Here is a 26,661-nt window from a genome sequence, read left to right as displayed (position 1 = left end):
CTTTTCAGGCCCCGTGGGAGATGAGCAAGTTTATTTCTAATTTACTGTTAAACTGAGGTGTAGTCCTCTGGGGTTTGTAGGACCATTTCCTATTACTCTTTCCACTTTGATTAGGCCCTAGGCTTGGTTTCTATTCCCCCGTCCATGAGGCCTTGACAACTGAAGCTCAAGTTTATCTGGGTTCAGAATATTCACTCAAGGTCAAAGCTGACTCTATTGATATTTATCTCTCTAAGTTTATCTTTCACTTAGTTTTTGGCCTCCAGGTATTCCTTACTTTCTTGCCAGGTTATCTATATATTTTGAATTATTTTAAAAATATTCATCATGTTTAGTTCTTTTCACAGGTAGTTGATATCAGGGTACATATTCTATCATACTTTCAGAAACAGAAGTTAAGGTAACCCCTTCTTACATGGACATGTGACATCTCAGAATGACTTTATTCTTATGTTACAGTTTCCTGAACATGAGATATTGGTACTAGAATACAGAAAGTATGGTACGTGGCCTTTTCTGATGCAACTTTGTTTTTTTATTAATACTCATTTTTAGAATAGGGAAAGACACTATTATAACTACCTATTGAAGAATCAGAGTGATTCAGGAGGCGATTTCATGGGCAAGAACTATGTTCTGTCAGTAGTTCAAGTTTCCAGTCTCTCTTTCACACAATTCTTCCCCCCTCCATTCACAAAAGAAATATCTTAAAAGAGAAAAGGCTAAGAAAAAAATCAATACAGTCTACACAGATCTTTGTCTTATTAATGGATCCTTAGTAACGGATGTACATGTGCTTTGTGTGGATATATGTGATTTTTGATTTTTCAGTTCAGGACTAGAGGGCACTGAATGAAAGCTGCCTTCATGCAGTCACTTCAGGCTCTAGGATCACCCACAGTGGCTCTGCTTATCATATAGAGTGACTTGACATTTTAGGATTTTGCCGTAGGAAAATCTGTCTTAGTTGTTATCTGCCACCGGTAATGGGTTTTACCAGGAAAACACATATGCCAGCTGTTAAGTTTCATAATAGTGATGGAAATTGAAAACATAAATAAACATAAATCAATCATAGATTAGCCATTTTTAAGTGTAACATGCACCAATGAATGACTGTGGCATCTTAAATACATTTTATTTATAGATATAGAGGTTGAAGGTCAATAACTGGAAAGGCTGGCTTTTAATTTTTTAGGTTAGGATACAATTTAATTTCTAACATGTATAGTTTAGGAATTTTTACAGTTTGGCAATATAGTTCTTTCATTGAATTCAATAAGCTTTATTTTCATTGTCTACCATGTATCAAATTGGTACTACTTTCTAGTGATATAAAGATGATCAAGATATTGCTGATGGCTTTGAGTAACTCACACTTAATGGAGGAGCCAGATATCTAAACTAATGATAGTACAGTATATTAAGTGCTACATCCAAGATAGGGACAAAACTCTGTAGAGGCCCAGAGGAGGGAATAATTAATTCTGCTTGGAAGAGTTCAGGAAGGCATCTCAAAGGAGATGGCATTTTAGCCCAGCCAAATATGTTCAGGTTGAGAAAGAATGGAATATAAAGAATATCAGCAAAGGTATTCAGCAAAGGTATACAGGCTTGGGATGTCCTGATTTTGTCTGATAGTGAGTAATCTGGTTTAGGTAGAGCATTGGGACACCTGGGTGCTATTAAGTTAATTTGGAGCCAGATTTTAAAAGGTACTAAATTCCCTACTTATTACTTAAGCTTTATCATATATATAGGGAGAAGAAATAAGGATGAGTAATAATATCTTAACATTTTAAAAAGATAACCCCAGTAATGAATGTGTAGAAGAAATTGGAGTAAAGGGGAAGAAAAAATGCAAAACAAAACAAAAATCAAAGTGACTACTGTAATTTCATAGCTTTTCTATACACCTTAATACATTGTTATAGCTATTCATTTGTCTATCTGAAAACAAAGACTGTGCTTTAATCTTTTCTTTCTTTCTTTTTAATTTTATTTATTTATTTATTTATTTTAGCGACAGGGTCTCACTCTGTCACCCAGACTGCAGTGTACTAACATGATCATAGCTCACTGTAACCTCAAACTCCTAGGCTCAAGTGATCCTCCCACCTCAGCCTCCAGAGTAGTCGGGACTATAAGCACATGCTGCCATACCTGGCTAGTTTAGTTTTTTTTTTTTTTTTTTTTTCCACTTTTGTAAACATGAGGTCTTATTCTGTTGTCTGGGCTCAAAGGATCCTCCTGCCTCGGCCTCCTAAAGTACTGGGATTGCAGGTGTGAGCCACTACATGTGGCCTTTAATCATTTTTGCATTTACATTGCCTATGATCATGCGTGTTATAACTGTAGAATAAGTGAATTAATGAATGAAAGATCTAAGCAATAATTGTTGAGGGCTCTAAACAGGGCAGTAGAAATTTAGGCAGAATTTTGCAGATGGAGGGCAGGCATAGGGAGAGAAGATTCAAAAATTGCGTGAAGGTTTCTTATTTCTATGATATATATTTTGTTATGATGCTTTTCACTGGAGTAGGGAACAGACACAACACTTCTCAGGTAACTGAGAATGAGTTCATGTTGGAGCATATTTATTTGGAGGTCCTGTGGAAGAGATACGAATTGGATTTATGGGTCTGCAACCCAGAGAAAAAACCTGGGCTGAAGATACAGATGCAAGAAACATAAGCACATAGATTAATGATTGAAGTCAGAGTAGTAGATTGCACAGGGCAAAAATATAAAGTAAAAAGACTAGAACATGGGGACTTTGGGGTCACTAATATATAAGAAGTAGATAGAAGTAGAGAACACAATATGGAAAACAAAGACTAGTCAGAAGCATAGGATTGTTTATCAGAGAAGTCTGGTCTTTGAAGTCATTGAGAAGAAAGTTTCAAGAAAAAGAACTATTAGTAATTTAATAAATTCAGTAGTTTCCTATATCGATGTATATACATATGGGTATATATGTAACATACTTACATTAATATAGAGTTGAATGATAGCAAGGTCACTCCTATCTGTTGTTATTGAGCTTCAGATCTTAAACCAGTAGGACAATTTCTAGGAAGAACACTTCGTGATTCATTTCTCAACTAAGAGAAGAGTGCTCTTATTTTTCTAGTGATCAGCTTGAAGTAGTTTTTTTCATTATGTGTGTTTATGCATTGCAGTTTCATTGATTACGTACTTTAAAAGGTTTTAATGTGGCCAAATATTGAGGATGTAGCTGTAAAAGCCTTTATGTGGTGGTAAACTCCAGCATTTAATAACTGCTAAAAATGCAACATCTTCTCTCTTATTGTATTTGACAGGTTTTTTGTTATTATTTTGATACTCTTTACTTTGCCAAGAGGTAACTCATTCCCAAAGGTATTTTATGCCAGGGAAATTTCATCCCACTTTGTATAGAAGGCTAGGTTTTATATTAACCTTTGAGTGTGCATTTTTACTGTGGATTATACATTGCTAGAATTACTTAAGCAAAATTCATACTGAGATTCTTTATTTTAAAACTGATAATGACCATACGTATTAAAGGGCCAGCTCAGAAAACTGCCAGCAAATAATCATCTTTGCCTTTGGGAAATAGTGAAGTCATTGCATCGTGCTTGAATTACCATAAACTCTATCAGCAGATACACTCATTGATTCATTTCTGCTCTTTTTGTTAAATCTAATTTTTCTTTCTTCATTGTTTAGTAATGTAATTTTCTATGTCTGGTATGCTTACCTGTAATTTTACAGAACCCCATTTCTTTGTATATCTCCCTCTATTAGACTACATGTAGTACAGTGTTTGTAGAGGGGGCCGTTAACTGGGAATTGGCATTTACAAAGCTGCCTATTAAGTGCCAGTCACTCTGCTTTGTTTTAAACGTAGTTCACTTAATGAAATGATAGGCAAATATACTAAGGGAGGGAATTTGTTGTAGTGGAATGAATATTCATTGAAAGCATAGGTTTCATCTAGGTTTGAATCCCAGATCTAATAGTCATTTGGTAGACGAAGTCACTTCACGGGTCTGAGCCGAAGCTTTGTATAGTAAAAATGGGATCCTATCTTGAAGAGTTATTATGTTAATTAAATAGTTGAGAGATGTAATCTAAGATATTCATTAAATAGAAGATATATAATAATCAACATCATTAATAATTACTATTAGAAAGGAAATTAGACGTTTTCTTTGCTTTGAGTGCTATTACTAAATGGTAAGTCATACGTAGCAAAAGGAGACATGGAACGTACAGGCAATCGCCTTTTAAATAAAACCTGAAACAAAATCTAAGTGGAAATCTAAGTGGAAAGCTAGATATGTAGTTGACCCTTGAGTAACGGGGATTACAGGTGCCGACCGCCCGCCATGCAGTTGAAAACTCGAGAATAACTTTTGACTCCCAAAAAACTTTACTAGTAGTCTACTATTGACCAGAAACCTTATGGATAACACCAACAGTGGATTAACACATGATTTGTACTTTATATAAGTTTCTTAAGGCTTATATAAGGCTTATATAAGGATTATGTAAGTTTCTTAAGGCTAGTAACTTGTTTCCTGGAATTCTTTCACTTCCTAGGGTAACACCTTGCCCCCTACCAGGAATTTAACTATTTCTTTAATTTTATTACATTGAAGTTGTTTGAGAAAGCATGCTTTTTTCACTAAAAGAACCCAGCAAATTTCATTCTTTCATTGGAATATTTTCTCTAAATATGACTACAAATGCAGTTAGTTAAGTTGAGAAAGCCACCTGTTGTCATATTGGCAGGCCACCTAACTGGTCCATCTGTACTTGGTGTGCAGGGAAGCATGAATAACTACCATTAGGCCTGCACAGTGTCAGATTTCACATTCTCATGACACCATAGGTAATCGGGTGACAGCCAGTTTATTTCCATCAGCTAATGTTATAAATACTTCATATTTTAGGTTAACCCTGATATCACAGAATGGAATAATGTTCTAATCCTCATTAGCAGTTTGTTATGCAGCAACTTTTTGTATGCCAATAAAAATGGCATAGACTGCTGCTTCTGTGGCATTTCCCCTTGAACATGCCATTTTATTCATTTGTTGACTCAGATAGATGGAGTTGTCATGTTTCCTTGTTGGAAATGTTGACAGAACCTTGTGGGCTGTGCTTGCATAAACGTTTGGTTTTCTAAACAATGATTTTCAATTTAGCTCCGTTGGTACTGTTACATGCCACTTTTCTCTTTCTGTCACATTGGGAAATTCTATTTTGTTGTCGGTAAAAAGAGGGTGTGGGACTTGCTTACTGTCTATGTAGACTTTATTTTGCTAGTTGATTTCATTAAAGAGTGATTCCAGGAAGCTTTGGGCCATTGTATCACCTTGTCTCATTCCATTATGTGTATTGATGCAACATGGATCGTTGAACAGTATAATCTCTTTTGCACGGTTCTTATTGATTTTATCCAGTAAATCATTGTCTGCTGGGTTTATTCTGAAATCATTTTGGGCATAAAAACTATTCTTGACTTTGACAATCAGGTGCCTTCTTGTAATAGATAAACTTAACACAAAACTGGTATCCAGTCACTTTGTTTTTGTCTCCTTCACACTATATAGTTATCTTTCCTACTAAACTAATCAAGTGAGTGATCTCTATTCAGCAAATGTTTCCATTCCCTTTCTTATTTCTTGTAATATGGCTTCTCTTATCATTGCTCTTTTGAAATTGCTCTATATGATCTGAAATGGCCTATATTCTTCTGGTCTTTTTTTTTTTTTTTTTAAAGGATTTAGACTATGCTTGACCTTCCTGCTACTTTTGACACTGTTGATTACTTTCTCTTATTGAAACATTTTCCTTTCTCACTTCTGGGACAATGAATTCCCCTGTTTCTCATACCTTTTTATTGTTCTTTTTGTCCTCTTAATTGGCTGTTCTGTCTTCTATGGGCTCAACACTTCAGGCATCCTCACTACTTAGGCTTTAGTTACAACTTGAAGACAGAAGATCATCACTTTCACATTTATATTCCTGTACCCTCATTTTTCCCCTCCAATGTTTCACATATTTTATTCACATAATATTACCTGAGCATCATTTTCTACATACCATGGGAGGAGGGATTGATGTGGGAGATAAAGTTGTACCATGAATGTTCTCTTCCATACAAGTTTATAACTTAGATAAGTCAATAAGATGTATACATGAAAATTAATTAAGTAGGGCAGCATGTGGAAAATACCTTTCCAGTGCTAAAGGTAGATGAAGAATATAGTGGTAAATTGAGGGCTAGGAGCAAGATGGCCGAATAGGAGCAGCTCCAGTCTTCAACCTCCCAACCAGCCACAGAAGCAAGACCGGGTGATTTCGGCATTTTCAACTGAGGTACTGGGTTCATCCCACTGGGGAGCAAAGGACGAAGATCGGTACTGGCCAGCTGCTGCAGCCCGGCCCACAGAGTTGAAGCAGGGCTGCATTGCTCCTGAAGCTGGGCGCGGGGAAGGGAATCCCTTTCCTGCAGCCAGGGAACTGGAGACACACAACACCTGGAGAATCGGGTAACTCCCACCCCAATACCAAGCTTTGAGCAAACAGGGAATGCAGGGAGATCATATCCCACACCTGGCTGGGAGGGTCCCACACCCACGGGAGCCTCCCTCATTGCTACTGGGCCAGCAGTCTGGGGATCTACTGGGCAAGGGGCAGCAGCTGCAGGTTGGGGAGGGGTGCCCGGGCCATTGCTCAGGCTTTGGTAGGGTAAACAAAGCTGCTGGGAAGCTCGAACTGCGGGAGCCTCCACAGCAGCCTCAAGGAAACCCGCCTGTCTCCTGTAGACTCCACCCTGGGGGCAGGCACAGTAAACAATAACAAAGCAGCAGATACCTCTGCAGACCCAAACACTCTGTCTGACAGCTTTGAAGAGAGAAAGCAGTGGATCTCCCAACACGGAGGTTGGAGATCTCATAGTGACAGACTCCCTGCCTCGCCGGGTCCCCGACCCTGAGAAGCCTAAGTAATCCGGGAGACATCCCACTCAGGGGCAGTCTGACACCTCACACCTCTGCAGTGAGCATGCCCCTGAGAGGAAAGCTTCCAAAGCAAGAATCAGGACAGGTACACTGCTGTTCAAAATATTCTATCTTCTGCAGTCTCTGCTGCTGATACCCAGGCAACAGGGTCTGGAGAGTGGACTCAAGAAATCTCCAACAGACTCATACAGCTGAGGGTCCTGACTGTTAGAAGGAAAACTATATCAAACAGGAAGGACACTCTACACCAAAACCCCAGCATCAGTACATCACCATCATCAAAAGACCAGAGGCAGATAAAACCACAAAAGATGGGGAAAAGTAGGCAGAAAAAGCTGGAAATTCAAAAACAAGAGCGATCTTCCGGCAAAGGAGCGCGAACATCGCCAGCAACGGATCAAAGCCGGACGGAGAACGACTTTGACGATGAGAAGAAGGCTTCAGTCCATCAACTTAGAGCTAAAGGAGGAATTACGTACTCCAGCGCGAAAGAAACTAAAAAATCTTGAAAAAAGTGGAAGAACTGACGGCTAGACTAATTAACGCAGGAGAAGGGTCAGTAAACGAAAATGAAAGAGATGAAAAGCATGTGACACTCCAGAAATACGCGGATTAAAATGCAATGTTTCCAGTAACCTGACTTTCAGATCAACTGGAAGAAAGTGAGTATCAAATACTGAGGATCAAAATGAATGAAATGAAGCTTAGAAGAGAAACCAAAAGAAAGTGTTAAAATAAAAAAGAAAATGAACAAAAGCCCGCAAGAAGTGCATGGATTATGTAAAAAGACCAAATCTACGTCCGATTAAAGTCTGAAAAGTGAGGGGGAAATGGAACCAACTTGGAAAACACTCTTCAGGATATCATCCAGGAGAACTTTCCCAACCTAGTAGGGCAGGCCAACATTCAAAATCCAGGAAATACAGAGAACGCTTGGCCAAAGATACCTCTAGAAGAGCAACCCAAGACAATATTCACCGCCAGATCTGTTCAAAGCTGAAATGAAGGAAAATCTTGCTAAGCAGCCAGAGAAAGGTCGGCTACCCACAAAGGGAAGCCCATCAGACTCACAGCAGATCTCCTCGGGCAGAAAAACCTCCAAGCCTGTGGAAGAGAGAGCCATTATCTTCAACATTTTAAAGAAAAAGAATTTTAAACCCAGAATTCCCAAGGTCCAGCCAAACTAAGTTTCATAAGTGAAGGGAGAAATAAAATCCTTACAGATAAGCAAATGCTTAGAGATTTTGTCACCACTAGGTCTGCCCTACAAGAGACCCTGGAAGGGAAGTACTAAACATGGAAAGGAAACAACCGGTACCAGCCATCTCAAAACATGCCATAAAATGTAGCATCTCATCAGAGGCTAGGAAGAAACTATATCAACTAATGAGCAAAAATAACCAGTTAATACTCACAATGGTGGATCAAGTTCACATAACAATCTTTAACCTTAAAATGTAAATGGACTAAATGTGCTCCCAAATTAAGAGACACAGACTGGCAAACTGATAAAGAGTCAAGACCCATCAGTCTGTTGGTATTCAGGAGACCCATCTCACACGCAGAGACATACATAGGCTCAAATAAAGGGATGGAGAAGATTCTACCAAGCAAATGGAGAACAAAAAAAAGCCGGGGTTGCAATACTAGTCTCTGATAAAACAGACTTTTAAAACCATCAAAATCAAAAAGAGACAAAGAAGGCCATTACATAATGGTAAAGGGATCAATTCAACAGGAAGAGCTAACTATCCTAAATATATATGCACCCACTACAGGAGCACCTAGGATTCATAAAGCAAGTCCCAGAGACTTACAAAGAGACTTAGACTCCCATACAATAATAATGGGAGACTTCACACTCCACCGTCAACATTAGGACAGATCAACTAGACAGAAAGTTAACAAGGATATCCAGGAATTGAACCCCATCCCCGGCAAGCAGACCTAATAGACATCTATAGAACTCCACCCCAAATCAACAGAATATACATTCCTTCCTAGCACCACATCGTGACTTATTCCAAAATTGACCAAGTAATTGGGCAAAAAGCACCCCTCAGCAAAATGTACAAGAACAGAAAATTATTACAAACTGTCTCCCTCAGACCACAGTAACTCAAACTAGAACTCAGGACTAAGAAACTCCAATCAAAACAATACCAACTACATGGGTAAACCGGAAACAACCCTGCCCCTGAATGAGAATTACCGGGTACATAAATCTAAATGAAGGCAGAAATAAAGATGTGTTCTTGGAAACCAATGAGAAATAAAAGATACATAACATACCAGAATCTCTGACACATTTGTGTTTTGCGTGTAGAGGGAAATTCTATACAATTCAATGCCCACAAGAGAAAGCAGGAAAGATCTAAAAATTGACACCTTAACATCGCGAATTAAAAGAATCTAGAGAAGCAAGAAAGCAAACATTATCTGGAAAGCTAGTAGAAGGTTAGAAATAATCCAAGATCATGAGCAGAACTGAAGGAGATAGAGACATCAAAACCCTCCAAAAAATCAATGAATCCAGGAGTTATTTTTGAAAAAGACTGCAACAAAATTGGATAGACCACTCAGCAAGATCTCCACAAGAAAAGAGAGAAGAATCAAATCAATGTTAATTAAATGATAAAGGGATACTCAACAATCAACTCTGGCCACAGAAATACAACCACCAACAGAGAATACTATAAAACACCTCACGCTAAATAAACTGGAAAATCTAGAAGAAATGACAATTTCCTGGACACTCTTACACTCTTCCAAGACTAAACCAGGAAGAAGTTGAATCCCTGAATAGACCAATAGTAGTAATCTTGAAACTGAGGCACCACCATTAGCCCTACCAACCAAAAAAAAGTCCAGGACCAGATGGATTCATTAGCCGAATTTACTAGAGGTACAAGGGAGGAGTTGGTACCATTCCTCTGGAAACTATTCCAATCAATAGAAAAAAGAGGGAATCCTCCCTAACTCATCTTTATGAGGCCAACATCATCCTGATACCAAAGTTTTCCGGCAGATATTAATGAAAAAAGAGAATTTTAGACCAATATCCCTGATGAACATCACATGCAAAAAATCCCTCAACAAAATACTGGCGTAAACCGATCTAGCAACACATCAAAAGTTTATCCACCATGATCAAGGGCTTCATCCCTGGGATGCAAGGCTGGTCTAACATCTCAAATCAATAAACATAATCCAAAGCATATAAACAGAACCAAAGACAAGAACTACATGGTTATCTCAATAGATGCAGAAAAAGGCTTTGACAAAATTCAACAGCCCCTTCGACATAAAACGGGCCAATAAATTCGGTATTGATGGAACGTACCTCAAAAATAATAATAAGTATTTATTTTATGATAAACCCACAGCCAATATCATAAGCAATTGGAATGGGCAAAAACTGAAAAATTCCCTTTGAACACTGGCACAAGACAGGGATGCCCCTCTCACCAATTCTATTCAATATAGTGTTTGGAAGTTCTGGCTAGGGCAATTAGGCAAGAGAAAGGAAATCAGGGGTATTCAGTTAGGAAAGAAGAAGTCAAATTATCCCTCTTGCAGATGACATGATTGTATATTTAGGAAAAACCCCATTGTCTCAGCCCAAAATCCTTAAGCTGATAAGCAACTTCAGCAAAGTCTCAGGATACAAAAAATTAATGTGCGCAAAAATCACAAGCATTCTTATACACCAGTAACAGACAAACAGAGAGCCAAATCATGAAATTTGTGAACTTCCATTCACAATTGCTTCAAAGAGAATCAAATACCCAGGGAACTAAACTTTACAAGTGGGATGGAAGGACCCTCAAGGAGAACTACAAACCACTGCCTACAGTGAAATAAAAGAGGACACAAACAAAATTGAAGAACATATGCCCATGAGAAGAATCAATATCGTGGAAAATGGCCATACCTGCCCAAGGTAATTTATAGGATTCACCATCCCCATCAAGCTACCAATGAGTTTCTTCACAGAATTGAAAACTGTTTCGAAGTTCATATGGAACCAAAAAGAGCCCGGTGATCTCCCAAGACAATCCTAAGTCAAAAGAACAGAGCTGGAGGTATCACGCTTACCTGACTTCAAACTATACTACAAGGCTACAGTAAATCCAAACAGCATGGTACTGGTACCAAAACAGAGATATAGACCAAATGGAATAGAACAGAGTCCCCAGAAATACCACCACACATCTACAGCCATCTGATCTTGACAAACCTGAGAGAAATAAAGAAATGGGGAAAGGATTCCTATTTAATAAATGGTGCTGGGAAAATTGGCTGTGGCCATAAGTAGTAGAAAAGCTGAAACTGGATCCCTTTCCCTTACTCCTTATAATGAAAATTAATTCAAGTATTTTGGATTAGAGACTTTAAAATGTTAGACCTAATACCATAAAAATCCTAGAGGAAAACCTAGGTAGTACCATTCAGGACATAGGGTACAAGTGTGTAAAGACTTCATGTCTAAAAACACCAAAAGTAAACGGCAGCAAAAGCCAAAATTGACAAAATGGGATCTCATTAAACTAAAGAGCTCTGCACAGCAAAAGAAACTACCATCAGAGTGAACAGGCAACCTACAGAATGGGAGTAGTGTAAATTTTGCAATCTACTCCATCTGACAAAGGGCTAATATCCAGAACCTACAGAAGAACTCAAACAAATTTACAAGAAAAAACAAACAACCCCATCAAAAGTGGGCAAAGGATGAATAGACATTCTCAAAAGAAGACATTCATACAGCCAATGTAAAACACAATGAAAAAATGCTGCTCATCATCACTGGCCATCAGAGGAAATGCAAATCAAAACCATAATGAGATACCATCTCACACCAGTTAGAATGCATGCATCATTAAAAAAAGTCAGGGAAACAACAGGTGCTGGAGAGGATGTGGAGAAATAGGGAACACTTTTACAATTGCTGGTGGGATTGTAAACTAGTTCAACCATTATGGAAAACAGTATGGCGATTCCTCAAGGATCTAGTGGAACTAGATGCACCATATGACCCAGCCATCCCATTACTGGCATATACCCAAAGGGATTATAAATTGCTGCCTCTAAAGACACATGCACACGTATTTATTGCAGCACCATTCACAATAGCAAGACTTGAATCAACCTAAATGTCCATCAGTGACAGATTGATTGAAGAAAAATGTGGCAACATATACACCATGGAATACTATGCAGCCATCAAAAGCGATTGAGTTTGTGTCCTAGGGACATGGATGCAGCTGGAATCCATCATTCTTAGCAAACCATCACAAGAACAGAAAAACTAAACACCGCATGTTCTCACTCATATAGGTGGAAACTGGAACAATGAGATCACTCTTGGACTCGAAGGGGAAACATCACACACCAGGCTCATCATGGGAGGGGGGAGGGGGAGGGATCTGTAATTGGGGAGTTATACCTGGATGTAAAATGATCAGCTGATTAAACACACCAACAAGGCACAAGCATACATATAAAAAAACCTGCACGTTATGCACATGTACCCTACAACTTACAGTATAATAATAATAAATAAATTAAAAAAAAAAAAAAAAAAAAAAAAAAAAAAAAAAAAAAAAAAAAAAAAGAATATAGTGGTAATTAAAGAAGATTTCATAGAGAAAGTGACATTTGACTTCAGTCTTAATGGATAGACAAAGGTTTGACAGCAAAAATGTGAAGGGAGATGAATTGAAAATATTTTACAGTCATTCAGGAGTCCTGACATACTTTTGCTATCTTAGCTACTCTTGTCCTAGTAGACTATAGGGAAAAATCACTTAAAATTAGAACCTGTAATCTCTCCATCTGTATTAGGGACACAGAATAACAGTATACACAATGTCTCATGTCATATCAAGAGACGTTAAAAATGTGTATATTTTGGAGGCAGGACTTCAAGGATGATGCTACCTGGAAGTAACTATTTTATTTTCTTTACTCACTTATACCTGTTACATCTTATGTGCCTCAGTTTTCTTTAAATAGTGCACCAGGTATCAGATATAATCTCTGCCTTTTTGAATGTTTTATCAGATGCAGTTCCATGAAATCTAAGTGGAAAGCTAGATATATAGAAGCCTTATGGATAACGCAAACAGTGGATTAACACATGATTTGTGCTTTATATTGTATTTTACATGTGTCACATACTGTATTCTTACAATAAAATAGGACAAAGATGAAAACGTTGTGAAGAAAATTTTAACACAGAGAAAATATATTTACTGTTCATTAAGTGGAAGTGGATCACCATAAAAGTTCATTCTTGTCATCTTCATGTTGAGTAGGCTGAGAAAGAGGAGGAAGAGGAGAGACTGGTCTTGCTGTCTAGGGTGGCAGAAGAGGAAGAAAATTTATATAAGTGGACCCTTAGCTGTTCAAACCTATTATGTTCAAGGGTCAGCTGTATTCTGCTTTTTTTCATTCTTCTTCACGGATTGTCATACCCAACTCTGGAGTCTATGTTTTTTAACTGATATTTTCGTAAAAATTTCCAGTAAGAAACAGGAATTTATTGTATCTTATAAGCCAGTTTGACTTTTTAATTTGATTTTATTACGACACTTCTGTTCCAAATTTTACATATTTACTTCCTGCTCTGTCTCTGTAGTTATAACCAGTTCTTAAGTTCAGATTCAAAGCATTCTGGGCTAAAAGCAGAGGCACACTTTGGTGGCAGCCATGAGGGAAGCAACAATGATCCCCCACAGTGATCGGACTGAAGTGGCTGGGGTGAAGTAAAGGCCAGCCTAATGGCGAGCACAGCGGGTTTGAAATAGTTTGCTAGGAAAAAGAGTCAGCAGGTTGCTGTCCTGATCCAGTCAAATACATTTGCTGTCTGCGAATATTAGCAGTTGCTTCTTACCTGGGCTATTACCTTCTCTTTTATCTTCAATAAGTTTCTAGTAAAACCTTCAATTTGTGGGATTTCTGATTTTTTTTTTAAACATAAGGCAGATTTCATTCTGTTCTTTATGAGATATTTTTTACTTTGTATGGTAATCGCTCTATCTGCAGTCTACAGTAGATTTCAGAAAACTAGTAAGAATTTTAGGGGCTGTATATTGAGGAGCCACTGTACATTTGAGTTTTGCTTTGCCTTCAGATTTAGTGTTTAATCTTAAACATTGCATTCATCTTATATATGCCTTTATAAACAGTTATAGGGCCCTCTATTATCTAACTTTTGGCTACAAAATTAATAAGAGATGCACAGTGGGCAATTGCCCTTTATTTTACTATAAATGACTAGTTTTATGTTTTTGTTCTGTATTGTTTGCAGTAATGTTATGAATGCTCTACAGCACTGAATATAGTATTAAATGGTACTTCTCACAGAAGACAGAGTTTGTCACAGCTGAGCTTTTATCCAACAATTCTTTTATTTTTTTTTTTTAAGTTCTTAAAAGCTTACAGGCCAAACTATTTCTGGCATTTAGTTGAATAAATACCTCATGGAAACTTATTGTTAAACTGAAGCTACCTAACTATATTTCATGATACACAAACACGCACGTGCGCGCGCACACACACACACACACACACACAACAGTTGTGATTGTCAATGACTCAATATTAAACTGAGTTTACTTTTTGGATAGGTTTCATAACACGTTGACTCCATTTACTTTGATAAATAGGTTACATGTTAAAATCAGGTTTATTTTCGTAGATAGTATCAACATGCTACTTGCTAACTGAAACGGACCTTGACATAAAGCAGATTATTAGACTCAGGAATGTGCACTTACAGTAGAATATGGTTTTTGAGATCTGTTGGTCTAAGACCCACAAGCTTTAAAATGACTACATAGTGTCCAAAAGCAATGAAACTAACCTATGATGTGCTTGCTTAACATTTTATCTAGCTCAGTTCTGGACTTCTATTAGACTGAATTTTCTCTCTTTTGAGGACTCCAGTTTTTATCGAATAAAATTTTTTTCTCTTCCTATTTTGCATATTCCAAGTCTTTGATTGTTTTCAGTGATCTGGCAGAATAGGTATGTGGGAGGCAGAGGTTGCAGTGGGCCGAGATTGTGCCACTGCACTCCAGCCTGGGCAACAGAGTGAGACTCCGTCTCAAACAAACAAACAAACAAACAAAAAAGAATACGCTCATTTTTAACTGCCTTTTGATTTCCTTTTCAATAGCAGATTATTGTTTTTCTTTTTTTCTTTTCCCGTCTTCTCTACCTCTGTGACATCTGTACCTATAAAAGAGGAGAGAGGCAGTGGTATCTTATATTCATTTTAGTATTTATTATTTACATAAATAGTTTTAATTAATACATACAATGCATTCTAACTTATTCTAAGAACTTATATATCTCTAGCACAGTAATAGATTTTACAAATATATGCAAGATCGTTGCCCTCAGTGATATATCTAGTTTGTAATTGATTTAAAAATTAACAGAGTGTACCTTGAGAATCCTTTGTTCTTTCACAAAATCTCATTATTTGTCATTTCTATAAGCTCAATGGTTGACCAAGTGTTGCCTTCAGTGTTCGATTCCAAGATTTGGAAGATATTATAAAGAGGGCTTTCATGGGTTACTGTTAACAATGTTTGCACTTTTCTATTTGGGAAGTATTTATTGAGCTATTATAGAGTGTTGTGTTATGTACTACAGAGCAGTTTTTCTAAAACTTGCTAATATTCAGAATTTCCTGAGGAGTTCTTAAGAGGTACAGGTCCTGAGGCCCTACCTGCAGAGATGTCAGCGTTCTAATTCAGTAGGTATGAGTGTGTTAGAATTCAGATTACAAGTAGATGAGAGAATAGGAGGGAAGGACAGGGAGATGGTGTCAGGCATTCTTCTAAGATGCTTGGTAGTATAACAGGATAATAGATTGAGGAGGAAGAGGGTAGTGAGTCTGGGAAACAAGAGAACTTAAAGCTTATTTGAATTTTGTTCTCATATCTCTTTTTACATTTCCAAAATGGTCTCAAATATTACTTTTCTGCTTTCAAATAGGATGTCACCAACAGACTAAACTTGACTTAAAAAAAGAAACAAGGGGCCAGGCGTGGTGGCTCATGCCTGTAATCCCAGCATTTTGGGAGGCTGAGGTGGGCAGATCACTTGAGGTCAGGATTTCGAGAACAGCCTGGCCAACATGGTGAAACTCAGTCTCTACCAAAAATGCCAAAAAAATTAGCCGGGCTTGGTGGCAGGTGCCTATAATCCCAGTTACTTGGGAGGCTGAGGCAGGAGAATGGCTTGAACCCTGGAGGCAGAGGTTGCAGTGAGCTGAGATCATGCCACTGCTCTCCAGCCTGAGCAATAGAGGGAAACTCTGTCTCAAAAAAAAAAACCAGGAAGGAAATGAAATGTTCAGGTGCTCCCTATCTTTCTTTTCTCAGAATTCTTCTAGTGTTTTTATCACCTTCAACAGTATGTACTGCTGTGGTTTCTGAACTAAAGAAAATTACTCCTGAAAGATAAAATTGAAACCAGTTGGAATCCAAATGGAAAACAGGGACAGTCTACTCTTGATGTTTCCCATTGAGCTCAGCCAGCAACAAACAAATTGAGAGACTCAGTAATATTTTTATGTGCATAGAATAAGAGAACTGTATTATATGAAATACAAAAGTCTGATTTATGTGTGTGTGTGTTTGTTTGTTTTTACAGAACTTGGTTTTTGTTTTATTATAAACCAGTATGTCCCAAGTGAAACATTACCGAACACTGTAGCTGCTTATGAGCTCTCGTTCAGCCCCAATAAGGATGGATGGTAGAAACTAATTTTTTAATTTTATTAAAGTTGAGCTGTGTTTTCAGTCATTTTACATGAAAACATATATGAGACTATATGGGGAATAAAATAAAGGACAGTGACAGTTTTTTTATGAGATAATTGATCCCTGTAGGATTGACACATTCAGAAACCATGAGGAGTATAAATGTGTTTGATTATGTGTATCATACTTGAAAAACAGAATGTCAACAATTATAGCAAGGAGCTTGTAGATCCTAATTTGCAGGGGGAATGTTGAACATTTTCTCATGTTTGCAAAAGTGGAAGCAAGTATAAATTGACCTCAGTTGCAGAAGGAAGGGGATAAGGAATCAGACATTTATTGAGCATCTTGTTATGTCAGGGGTTTGGAAACTGTGATCTGCAGGCCAAATCTAGCTGACCACCTATTTTTGTAAACAAGATGTTATTGGAACACTTCCATCCTTATTTGTTTACTTACTGTTTCTGGCTGCCTTCACAATACAATAGCAGAGTTGACTTGTTGCAACAAAGATGGTATAACCTGCAAAGCCTAAAATATTCACTGTCTAGCCTTATATAGAAAAAGTTCGCTGACCTTCTTTATGTTACTGGAGCTTTTACATGTATGTGCCATTTCTTTCTCACAACATTCCTGTGAAGCAGGTGTCATCAGCACATGGTATAAATAATCTAAATTTCCTATACTTCAAACCTGATGAATACATTTTTAATACCCACATTTTCAAAGTTCTGAATCCCTACTTACATGGTATCTAAAATTTGCCTCAACTGCTTTTCAGAGACTCTCCTGGTTGATTCTGGGAGTCTCTGGGGATGGAGGTGATCAGAAACTAATCAGCTCATGTTCTTTGGCTTTGGATTCTTCCTCTCGCCTATGCCTCCTGTGAGCATATGGCTCCACTCTATACAACCATTTTTTTTTTCATCTGGCAACTCCTCTGAGTCCTTGGATTCCTGACATAATCTCCAACCCTCTCACTCCAGTTCTTTGTATATAAGTTATATGGTTAGACTAGGTAAGTATGGAACACATGCCCCACCCCCCTCAACACCATTGTTCCATCTCTAGTCTCTAGTCTTTATCTTCCCCTGCAACCATAAAAAGTTGATAACACCCAGCACCTCCTGCAGCAATCACCAACCATCAAATTCAGAATTATATTTCGGGCGAATAAGGATACCAAGCCACGTATAGAAAAAAACCACAGCTTTGAGTTAATATTCAGTAAAACACAGCAAAGCACTTTGATTAGGCCACAAGGAAGAACTCTATAAGAAATATTAAAGTGCGGGTTATACTCAGCATCTCCATGGAAATTTTTTTATCTCAAATTATTTAGTAATAATATGTAGGAGGCAACTGTGAGTCTCCTAGTCTGAAAAGTCCTACATCATCAACTTGAGATTATGGCTACAAATATTTCAGGGTGTTACTTTGTTGAGTCTTACTCAGCAAGGTTAATGTATTTTGCATCAAACTGAATTGTGTGCAGGATCTGCACCAAGCTGAGATGGACCATATCAAATCAGAAAAGCCTGGGTGTGATGAATGCCCAGACTGTATTCTCAACAAGTATTGTCCTATTGGCCTAGTGATACTGGTTTTTGTAGCATTGTAATTCCTACAGATATGCCTTTCTTCATACGTTGTCTGATGCACTTAGCTCTTGGAGTTGATTGCTGGACTCACTGATTCGTGACATGAATTCTGACATTTAAAATAACAGGAAGTTCTTTGAATAAATGAGATAACCAGAAAAATGTCAGTTCATACTTACAAAGCCAGAGACAACCAGTGGGTAAAGTGACTGACTTGAGCTTGAATAAGGTAATTCATATAGGTTAAAGGTTAACAGGAAAGCACCTTGACAACCTCATTTGTCAAGTATAGTCATGTACCACAAAACAACGTTTTGATCAACAATGGACCGCTTATATGATGATGATTCCATAAGATTATAATGGAGCTGAAAAATCCCAATTGCCTAGTGACATGTAGCCGTTGTAACATTGTAGTGCAATGCATAACTCACATATTTGTGGTGATGTTGTTGCAAATATACTGTGCTGCCAGTAATATATAAGTATAGCACATACAATTATGTACAGTACATAATACTTGATAATAATAAACAACCATATTACTGGTTTATGTATTTACTATATTTTTCATTGTTATTTTAGAGTGTACTCTTGTTTAAAAAAAAAAATAGTTAACAGTAAAATAGCCTCAGGTAGGTCTTTCACATGGTATTCCGGAAAAAGTCATTGTTATCATAGGAGGTGACAGCTCCATGTGTGTTATTGCCCCTTGAAGACCTTCCACTGGGACAAGATGTATATGTGGATGACAGTGATATTGATGATCTTGACCCTGTACAGGCCTAGGCTAACATGTGTGTGTTTTAGTTTTTAACAAAAAGATTTAAGAAGTAAAAAATTTTAAAAAGTTTAAACAGGAAAATGCTTACAGAATAAGGATATGGAGAAAATATTTTTGTACAGCTGTGCAATGTGTTTGTATTTTAAATCTGATTACAAAAGAGTCAAAAGTTAAAAAAACCCACAAAGTTTATCATTACTATAAGCTACGTTTAAGTTATTATTGAAGAAAGAAAATTTTTGTGAATTTGGTGTAGCCTATGTGTACAGCCTATGTCTACAGTGGTGTACAGTAATGTCTTAGGCCTTCACATTCATTCACCACTTACTGACTGACTCACCCAGAGCACTGTCCAGTTCCATAAGCTACCTTCATGCTAAGTGCCCTATACGGGTAAACCATTTTTTATCTTTTGTATCGTAATTTTACTGTACCATTTCTATTTTAAATATGTTTAGATATACAAATACCATTTTGTTACAATTGCCTACAATATTCAGTACAGTAATACGCTGTACAGGTTTGTAGCCTAGGAGCGATAGGCTACAAACCTGTGAGGTAGGCTATACCACGTAGGTTTGTGTAGGTGAACCCTATAATGTTCGCATAATGACAAAATCATCTAAAGAAGAACTCGGAATGTATCCACATCATTAAACAAAATATAACTGGACTACTTTGAGGTAAAAACCATACTTCAGTTTTGGTATTTAAGTTACCACTTCAAACAAGGGAAATTCTTCCCTAAAACCTCTAAGACAACTTTATTTGTCCTTCCTAAAATATACATTACCTGCTGAGCTATTGCGGCCCATTTGAAAATACACAACATTAGCTATGCTAGCTGTTAAACATAATGTTCTGGTGGCATTTAGCAGTGTTCAGTAATTGGCTTAATGAACAGGTGTGCAAGTATATTAGTTATGCAGATGTTAATTTGCAGTAACATGTGCTTCCTGATTTGGGGTGTTCTTGTATAAACTACAACCAGTAAGATTTGTTCCTTAATTAGGAAATCACTACAAAGTATGTGTGTGTTATCCCTACCATTAGAACCGTTAGTCTTGTTTAATGTGCTCTGAACTTCAGAAACACTCTTGGTAATGCCATTCCTATTGCTTCAGGTACTACGCAGGTGTCAGAATGAAATCTACCTTTCTGTAGGATGCCTTGGTTCGTGTGCAGCTGTAGGCAACATGGAGAGGGGAAGCTTCACAGCTGTAATATGTAGCATGTGTGAGGAAACAGAAATGGAATCTCTTCCTGCCTATTGCATCAGCTTTCCCTCCCAAGGTTTAGCAAACACATGTGTTATTCCTCACAAAATAGACTCAATAACAATTGAACACAAAATTGTGGTTCCTTACAAATTGATTCATCTTTACCAGCATTCTTGATTATTCTTTTCCATATTGTTTGTAATTCCTGTCTACACTTGGCCCTTGGGATTTCCAAGGTTAACAGTTTGTAAACTATAAAAATGGATGGGAATATTTGTGTAATTTATTCATATGAATTTTATTTTTATGTCAAAAAATGGGAAATTACAAAGGCTAATGTAGCAAACGCCCATCTACCAGCTACCCAAAATGAACAGATGTTAACATTTAGTCATATTTAATCCAGATCTTTGCTTTTAAGGAAATAAAACGTTAGAGTTAAAATGGAAGTTTCCAAGGTTCTACCTATTCCAGCATCAGATTCCTCCTCTTAGGCAACCACTGTCATTAGCTGGCTAATATCTAGCCTATGTTTTTATAATTTTGCTACATATATACTCATCTATCAACAATACACAAGATTAGTCTCTGTTTTAATTTAGATGAATGTTATACTGCATGTACCATTTTACATAACTTTAATTTTTCCACTCAGCATTGTATTTGGCATCAATCCTTGTTGAAATCTATAGCTGCAGTACAATCACTGTAAATGCTGTGTGGTATTACATTGTATTAATATACCACAATTTATCCATTTCATAACCCCTGGGCACATGGGCTGTTTATAACTTTTCTACTGTTATAAACACTGTTGCAGTGAACATTTTTGTCTCCTTGACCATTTGACCTACAAGCAGAAATGTTGGGCTGTATTTATGACAAGCATACCTTCAAATATATCAGATGTTGATACATGTGTTTTTTAAGTCATTGCTGAATATTTACTGTCAACCGTTGGCATAATCAAATTCTTCTTTGTATCTTCATCAATACTTGGTATTGGGAGACTTAAACATTTTTTCAGTTTGATGACTGTTAATGGTATTTCTTCGGTTATTTTCATTTGCATTTCCCTGATCACTGGTGAAGTTTAGCATGTTTTCATTACTAGCTATATCACCTTGGACATATGATTAAATTTGTCCTTGATTTCCTCATTTGTAAAATGACACTGGTTAGTACCTATCATATAAAGTGGTATAAAAATTAATGCCAGATACAGAGCAGATATGTAATAAAACTTTGATTTTGGTGGTGCTTGTGAAGATTGTATTGGTGGTTACCAGTAGTAAAACTACTACTACTGCTGTGATTTTTGTTTTTTAATACTCTCATCTGTTGTGTATTACATATGTATTTATCTATTGATCTCATCTTCCTTGACCTTTTTTGCCATCAGGTTCACGTGATATTTCTGGAAACGCATACGGATGATTCAGAATAGAGTAGAAAATAACAAAAAAAAAATCATTAAACCTATCACACGCAAAAATCAGAGTACATTTCCCCTACCTTTCGTTGCCATTCTTGCACTTATTTTAATGTTATCAAGTCATTAATTGAAATTAAAATATTGTATATTTCAACCAATATGTTAAAAAATTATTTCCATGTAGCTGGAATCACCTCTGGAATTATATCCACATGGATAAAATATGTGTTTAAGTATATATGGATCACAGTTCTTATATTTGTATGTTATATGTAAAAGAATAGTTGGCATTTACTTCTTAAATATACAAATATGTATGCGTGAAGTTACATAAATGTTCACTGTGTTTGTTGATACTACTATTATTAGCTTTATTTACTGTGGCTTTGTATATAGTGTACTTTTTTGTTTATTTGTTTTCCTGAGACAAAGTTTCTCTCTTGTTGCCCAGGCTGGAATGCAGTGGCGCAATCTTGGCACACTGCGACCTCCGCCTCCTAAGTTCCAGTGATTCTCCTGTCTCAGCCTCCTGAGTAGCTGGGATTACAGGCACATGCTATCATGCCCGGCTAATTTCACCATGTTGGCCAGGCTGGTCTCGAATTCCTGACCTCAGGTGATCTGCCTGCCTCAGCCTCCCAAAGTGCTGGGATTATAGGCGTGAGCCACTGCACCCGGCCTATATGTAGTGTACTTAATAGGAAGGGACATCCTTTTAATTCTCCTCATATTTCTTATAATATGATACAACACATAATGTGATGCTGATTTCAAAGATAAGATGTTCCCTAATATAGAACTATGCTTGCAATAAGAAAATGAGAATTCACTGAGTAATATGCATGTATTCATCTAAGCTATATTTTTATGGATAAAGAAAATTATAAATGTTAGGTACCTTTTGGGGATACTTCCATAATTACTGGTTTACATATGACCATGCAGTATGAGTAGATATTTATGTGTTGTGTACCATTGTATGCTCATGCTAGGCTAATTCATAGTAGGTGTTCAAGAAATATTTGGTAGATTAATGAATGTGATTCTGACTATAGAAATCAGTCTTTCTCACTGAAATTTTAAGATAGTTATACAAATTTTGTTATGATTCGTGGTTAGTTATCACTATGTAAATCATCTAATGTTACCTATTTAAAATATTTTAATACTTGCTACAAATTATAACATCTTGTCACATGTTCCGTGTATCCACTGGGATAGCAGAAATTAATAGGAGATTCCTGAACATTGCCTATATTAGATTGGGGAAAGCATATAACCATGTTTACTTTATTTATGCTGATGAGCATTTCGCAGTTGTAAAAGAATACATTTATAGTACAATTGCTTGTAAAAATCCATGTATTAAAGGAAATATAATAATACTCAGTGGGCATTTTATCTTAGATAATGAGTATCTTGATATTAACATATCTTTAATAATAATATACATGCCTTTATTATTAGGATTATCTTCCTACAGACTGTATTTTTTAATGTTTCATTATTATTCTATTAGCAGTGCCAATTTACACACTCAAATTAATTCAATCTATTGGATTCAAACCCATTTGCAAAATGTTCTTTCATTTGTATGGGGAAGGTCACGTTTCACTGTAGGCCTCATTATGAACCTGAGGACCATAGGGCAATTGATGATAAAATCAATTCAGGAAGTTTTTATATCGAAACTTAAAAAAACTTTTTAGTTTCATCCAAGTAACTTCAAATAATTATAGAATTGCTAGTTATTTAATGTTTTGTAACCACTAGAAACATACAGAATAAAAGTATACTAGGATAAGTGACATTTTGAGGTCACTATGAAAGCAGGCAATTTTTAACATACGATGTGTTGAACACTATTGGGATATTTGATGTCTCATTGCTGTTCTTTGAATTCTCTGTTTATCTAAGCCTGTGGTCATGCTCCCTAAGGAATGCTTTTAAAAACAAGAAGGCCAAAGGCAATAATAGCCACTGGTCTGTAATTATCATGGCAAAAATATGATTAGTTTTGAAAGCCTGTCTAGTTAGAGAACTGCTTTAAACTTGTTTTTCTCTTGTGATTCTCAAAAAAGCAGTGCCCACTCATGGAATTCTTATCACTTTTCGAACCCAGGATTTAAGCCAAGTTGTATAACACAAGGAAAATATGTTGGGATTCAAGAAAGAAAACTGTGAACTCTAGATATTTAGGGCATCTAATCTTAGTTTTAAACAATTTGTTCGTTTGAAAAGGGGAGAGGCTAGACCATATTTTAATTAAAAAATGCAAAGATATAAAGTCGTTAAATGAGCATTATCTATTCCTGGGTTAGTCAGGATCCTGTTAGTTTGCAGAAGCATCTTTATAGGTCCTTCATAGCACAGCATGTTTTTCCTATATGTACTTGGCTAATTAGTCTCCCATAGTGAATTTTAAAGCATATTGAGAGATTAGGAAAATTTTCTTGACTATTTCCTTGACTGGGTTCAAATTAGTGAATGATTCTAGAAGTAATTTCAATATGATTCAGATACTTCACATTTTATAGACAAAGGGAAAGGCTATTGGACTGTCATTTTCTTGTGTACAGTTGTCTTAAGCTGGAACTGACTTGACAATTAGAATAAATCAAAATGTTGATGATTGCATATGAAAGACTCTATGCTCCTAGAAAGACCCTTTGAAGAATATTTGAGATATGTTTTAATATATTTTAAAACATATTTAGAAATATATACAGATAAATATAAACGTAAAATATGTTCTTTTAATATATTTTAAGATAAATATATTAAAAGTCACTTTTCTTCCAGTAGTAGCAATGACTATTGTGTTGAATCCACATGGCAAAGATCGTAATTTTAAAGTGTTAATTATTATCCATTCTCCTTAGATTGCACATAACTTTAGGTTGGCCAGTCTGGTAAAATTTAGCACTGTTAGGACTTTAGTTATTCAGGTAATTTATTTTATTAATATCTGCTATTTCTGTAGTATGCTCATTTAATTTTTCTGTATTTTGTATTATTAAAACAAAGGAAGTCTTTACGGACTTCCAATATTTTGATGAATTCTATAGAATGTTGCAAAAGTTTCCAATATGATAACATCTATAAACATATTGCCTTAGTAAAAGTGTACTGTGGTTTTATGTTGCTTTTTCTCTAAAAAAGAAAATCGATAATGCATTTGTGGTCTTTTTAACAAAGATTAGATGAATTAAAATAATATCATTATTGCCTCAAAATGAAGTTATCTTTTTAACATTGATAAAGCAGCAGCATGATTATGGTCATATATGAACCAGTGATGTAATTTAGCAGCACGAATTTGGGAGCAAGGACTTAACACTCTATTTGACTGAAAAAGTATTGGCTTTATTTTTCTCATATTTTCTGATGGCCCCGTTACTTACAACCCTGTTTTTATATTGGAAAAGGTAAACTGCCAACACCTGAGTACAATGGTAGCTATACAATTTCTATACAGGAGGGGTTTGGGGATTTAACTTAACGCTTTATTTTCATAGCAGACAGCCACATTGTTTTTTGAGCTGGCCTACTTGGGGAGTTGGCTGATGGAGGTTATGGAAGGCTAAAGCCACTCCTTGGCACTGCTACTCCTTACCCTTTCCGTGCTTTAAACTGTTTTGAGTTATACTGTTACCTTCTGAAGAAAGCAAAGTAAATCTTCTGTTCTAAGGAAGCAAATAGTATTTTTCAAATAGCGAGGGATACAAAGCTAACTTACGCAAAAGATCACATTGCTGAGTCTATTTAATTACATGTATGCAAATGGTGCTACTGTTGTACAAATTGCAAATGGTTCATAGCTATTCTTCAAAACAGTCTCAGCAGGAATATTTATATGGCAACCTGTTTAGCAGTTAAACTTACCTTAGGTGCTTTAAAGCAATTTCACTGAATTAAAGAAATGTTTAAATTTTAGCATATTTTAAGAGAAATGCATGTCTTCCTTTTCCCTCAATTAGCTCAGATTAGCGAGGTTGTACTATATATTTAATTCCAGTACTGCTGTAGGTACCTGGTAAAGGAGTAATTAATGTTGTACATTAGGTAAGAAGGAGCAATTGATTTTTGGTTCTATTTGGCTTATCTTTTCTGCTTAAGTGCTGATATTTAATTTGTAGTGAAAACTCTAAAACAGCTCTGTATTTTTATGTTTATCCTGTTCCTTGAACTAATGAAATAAACACATTTATTGATTTCAGAATGAGCTTTATTAATGTAGTTAATATACCTTACTAATGTTATTCCGTGTACTTGGATTAGTACCATTATTGTTTATGAATCAACATTTTTTCTTTCAGTTCAAAAGAATGCAGAAGCATTAGAAGAAAAGAAGACTGGGCCTACAAAGAAGAAAGTGAAAGAACTGAGAATTTTGGATCCCAAAACAGCTCAGAATCTGTGTATGTAATATTTTCTTCATATAATTGGTATAGGTAGTGGTGAAAGGGGTGGGAGCTGTTTAATGTATTTCATCAAAGTTGTAACCTTTTTAAACAGGCATATTTAGCATCTTCTGGAAACAAAATTCTGTGTAAACATGATTTGGTTGCCTTTTTGTCACTTAGCCGCCATGGAGAAAATTCTAATTCAACCTCCGTCAGACCAGATGAAACTTGTGAATAGTAAAGATTTGGAAAGTAATGATAATAATACACTGTTAGAGGACATAGTGAAACATAAGGCAGAACTGATAAAAAGTGATTTTTTTTTTCCTTCTGTCTAGACCTGGGATTGATAGTTTTAGAGTATTCACTAGTTACATTGGGCAAATCCTTCTACTGCTATTCCTTTATGTCTGAAGTAAT

General features: G+C 36.4%; 1 protein-coding gene across 8 annotated transcripts in view; it reads left to right on the top strand.

Annotated features, from left to right (window-relative positions):
• The window catches only part of DIAPH2 (diaphanous related formin 2), a 914,469-nt gene that overhangs the window by 357,665 nt on the left and 530,143 nt on the right, over positions 1 to 26,661 (top strand). For all 8 annotated transcript variants that reach the window (XM_021932747.2, XM_021932745.2, XM_021932750.2 and 5 more), the window contains one exon: positions 26,155 to 26,256. In XM_021932747.2, coding sequence (XP_021788439.1) covers positions 26,155 to 26,256 — 102 coding nt within the window. The remainder of the gene's footprint in view (positions 1 to 26,154; positions 26,257 to 26,661) is intronic.

Source organism: Papio anubis, chromosome X (assembly GCF_008728515.1).
Source record: "Papio anubis isolate 15944 chromosome X, Panubis1.0, whole genome shotgun sequence".
NCBI classification, from domain to species: domain Eukaryota; kingdom Metazoa; phylum Chordata; class Mammalia; order Primates; family Cercopithecidae; genus Papio; species Papio anubis.
Note: the sequence above shows the minus strand (reverse complement) of the source record. Positions and strands in the feature narration are given on the sequence as shown.